This window comes from Chlamydomonas reinhardtii, chromosome 10, assembly GCF_000002595.2.
Source record: "Chlamydomonas reinhardtii strain CC-503 cw92 mt+ chromosome 10, whole genome shotgun sequence".
NCBI lineage: Eukaryota > Viridiplantae > Chlorophyta > Chlorophyceae > Chlamydomonadales > Chlamydomonadaceae > Chlamydomonas > Chlamydomonas reinhardtii.
Genome location: NC_057013.1, coordinates 5,571,170 through 5,573,669, shown reverse-complemented (window position 1 = coordinate 5,573,669; position 2,500 = coordinate 5,571,170). Strand labels below are relative to the sequence as shown.

At 71.3% G+C, this 2,500-nt stretch overlaps 1 protein-coding gene across 1 annotated transcript in view; it reads left to right on the top strand.

Moving 5' to 3' along the window:
- CHLRE_10g459700v5 (uncharacterized protein) overlaps nucleotides 1–2,500 on the top strand; it is a 12,114-nt gene that overhangs the window by 5,463 nt on the left and 4,151 nt on the right. The window contains exons 6-8 of the mRNA XM_043067129.1: nucleotides 73–797; nucleotides 1,002–1,559; nucleotides 2,022–2,421. Of these exons, the coding sequence (XP_042920526.1) occupies nucleotides 73–797; nucleotides 1,002–1,559; nucleotides 2,022–2,421 (1,683 nt within the window). The remainder of the gene's footprint in view (nucleotides 1–72; nucleotides 798–1,001; nucleotides 1,560–2,021; nucleotides 2,422–2,500) is intronic.

Genomic DNA, 2,500 nt, shown 5'->3' with positions numbered 1-2,500 from the left:
GCCCTGCCCTAACCCGACCCCACCTGACTTTGTTCATCTCCATCCCCTCGGTGCCGGGTGCGCCCGGCGCAGGCGGCGGCAAGGGCGCCGCTGGCGACGACCGCGGCGCCAGCAGCAGCACACGCAGCCGCCCCGGCAGCCATGCCCGTACAAGCAGCAGCAGCCATGGCAGCAGCAGCAGCAGCAATGGCAGTAGCAGCCATGATGGCGCCGCCACCGCCCTCGCCCCTACCCCTAGCAGCAGCAGTAGCAGTAGCAGCACTAGCACTAGCAGCAGTAGCACGGACGGCTTCCTGCCGCCCTTCAGCTTCAGCAGCTACGTGGCGCGGCTGCCGCTGGAGGCGGCCCTGCGCTGCCTGCTGGCCGGCACCACAGCCGCCGGATCTGGATCTGGATCCGGATCCGGATGCACCCCGGGCGTCAGCTCCGGATCCAATTCCGGATCCGGCTCCGCCGCCGGCGCCGGCGCAGCGGAGGCGCAGCCACTGCAGCGGAGGCGGTTCCTGCTTGTGCCCGACGCCGCAGACGAAGAGGCGGTGGAGGAGGCGGCGGCGCTGGGCGGTGCGATGGGGGAGGCGATGGAGGCGGCGGCGGCGGCCGAGGCGGCGGCGGCGGCCACGCTGGCGGCGGCGCGGCGGGAGGAGCGGGCGCGGCGGCGGCAGGCGGCCGCGAGGGGGGCTGGGGGCGGCCGGGAGGAGGAGGAGGACGATGGGAGTGAGGAGGAGGCAGGCACCGACGTGGCGGCAGCGGCGGCGGCGGCAGCGAAGGGATCGGTTGCGACGGCCATGGAGCCGCGGGTGAGTTGCCAGGCTGCGGCGCTGTTGCGTTTTGCCGCGACGAATTCAATCCTGTGCCTTCGGTACCCATATTCACTTGCAACTCCATTCTGCACTCGGAACACGCGCACAGCACACTAACCTACGCTATTGTCTCTCCTCCCCACTCTTAAAATCGATCGCTTAGCTCTGTTGTCTCCGCTCGCTACTGATGTCGAATTTCAGATGGCGCTGAACGTGTACGACAGCTCGCGGCGGCACTGGGCTCTGGATGTGGTGGACGCGGGGCCGCTGCCGGCGGCTGTGCCGTTGTCCGCTGCAGCGGCGGCGGCGGCGGCGGCGGCGGCGGCGGCGGCGGCAGCGGCAGGAGCGGGAGGGGCTGGCGGGGGTGGCGGGGCGGCGGTGGCTGCGGACGCGGCGGCAGCACTTGCCGCCGCGCGTGCCGGTCTTGCCAGGGCCGCGTCTAGCAGTAGCAGTAGCAGTAGCAGCAATGCCGGCGGCAGTAGCGGCAGTAGCGGCAGTAGCGGCGACCTGCCGGGCACGGGCAAGACCAGCGGCCCGGCCGCACCGCGGTCACAGCCGCCACCGCCGCCGCCGCCATCGCCAGAGCCAGAGCCGCAGTCGCAGTGGCGGTCGCAGTCGCATTCGCGGTTGCAGTCGCAGCCCCAGTCGGAGCCGCCCCAGTCTTCCGCGGGGCCGCTGGAGGGGCCGGCGGGGCCGTGGGTTGCGGTGGAGCCGCAGCGCATGTTGGTGGGCGCGCCGCGAGGGCCGGCGGACAGCATGGTAAGAGGGGCGGCGGCAGTAATGGGCCCTCACCTGGATGTGTGTGTGTGTGTGTGTGGTGGGGGGGGGGGGGTTGCAAGGATTGGTACAGAGAAGGGTAGCGAGGTAGACAGCAGGTGTGTGTGTGGGGGGTGTAGATACCAGCCCAAACTAACCGAACCCGATGCAAACGACTAGGAGGAGAGCGTGGTCAATGCTTTGACAACTTGACAACGGAGCGGCACTCCGGGGGTGCGCGGGAGCCTGTGGGCGTGTGCTACGGCAGTGGAGTTGTGTGTGTCGGGCGGAGCCTGGAGCTAGTCTTGACAGCGTGTTTCCATCGACGTCGGTGTCAGCATGTGTGAGGGCGTGTGTGTCCTGCCAAGACGGCACATGGCACCACCACCACCACCGTAGCACCACCACCAACGCCATGGGAGCATCCAAGGCATCGCCACCCAAACCCAAACTCGCGCTCCGCAGGGTCCCGCGCTGGGGATCACCTCCACCTCCTCCTCCGAGGAAGCCGACGATGCAGACGACGACGACGACGCAGCCCCCGCCACCACCACCACCTCCCCCACCACCACCACCACCTCCACCACCACCACCACCACCCACAGCACCCACAGCACGCACAGCACCACCACCGAGCTGGCCGCGCCCCGCACGCCGGCCTTCCTGGTCCCCGGCCTCACGCTGAGCGTGCGCGCCGCCGACGGCTCCGTGCTGCGGCTGCGGCCCGCCTTCCTGAGCCTGCAGCAGCTGGCGGCGGCGGCGCGGCTGGCGGGCGACCTGGCGGCGCTGAGCTGGCGGCGGCGGCGGGCGGCGGCGCGGTGGAAGGTGGTGGCGGCGCTGGACGTCATGACAGTGCACACCGCGGGTGGGGGCGTGGGGGGGTGCGGGGGTGAGGGGGAGGGGGAGGGGGAGGGGGAGGGGGAGGGGGAGGGGGAGGGGGAGGG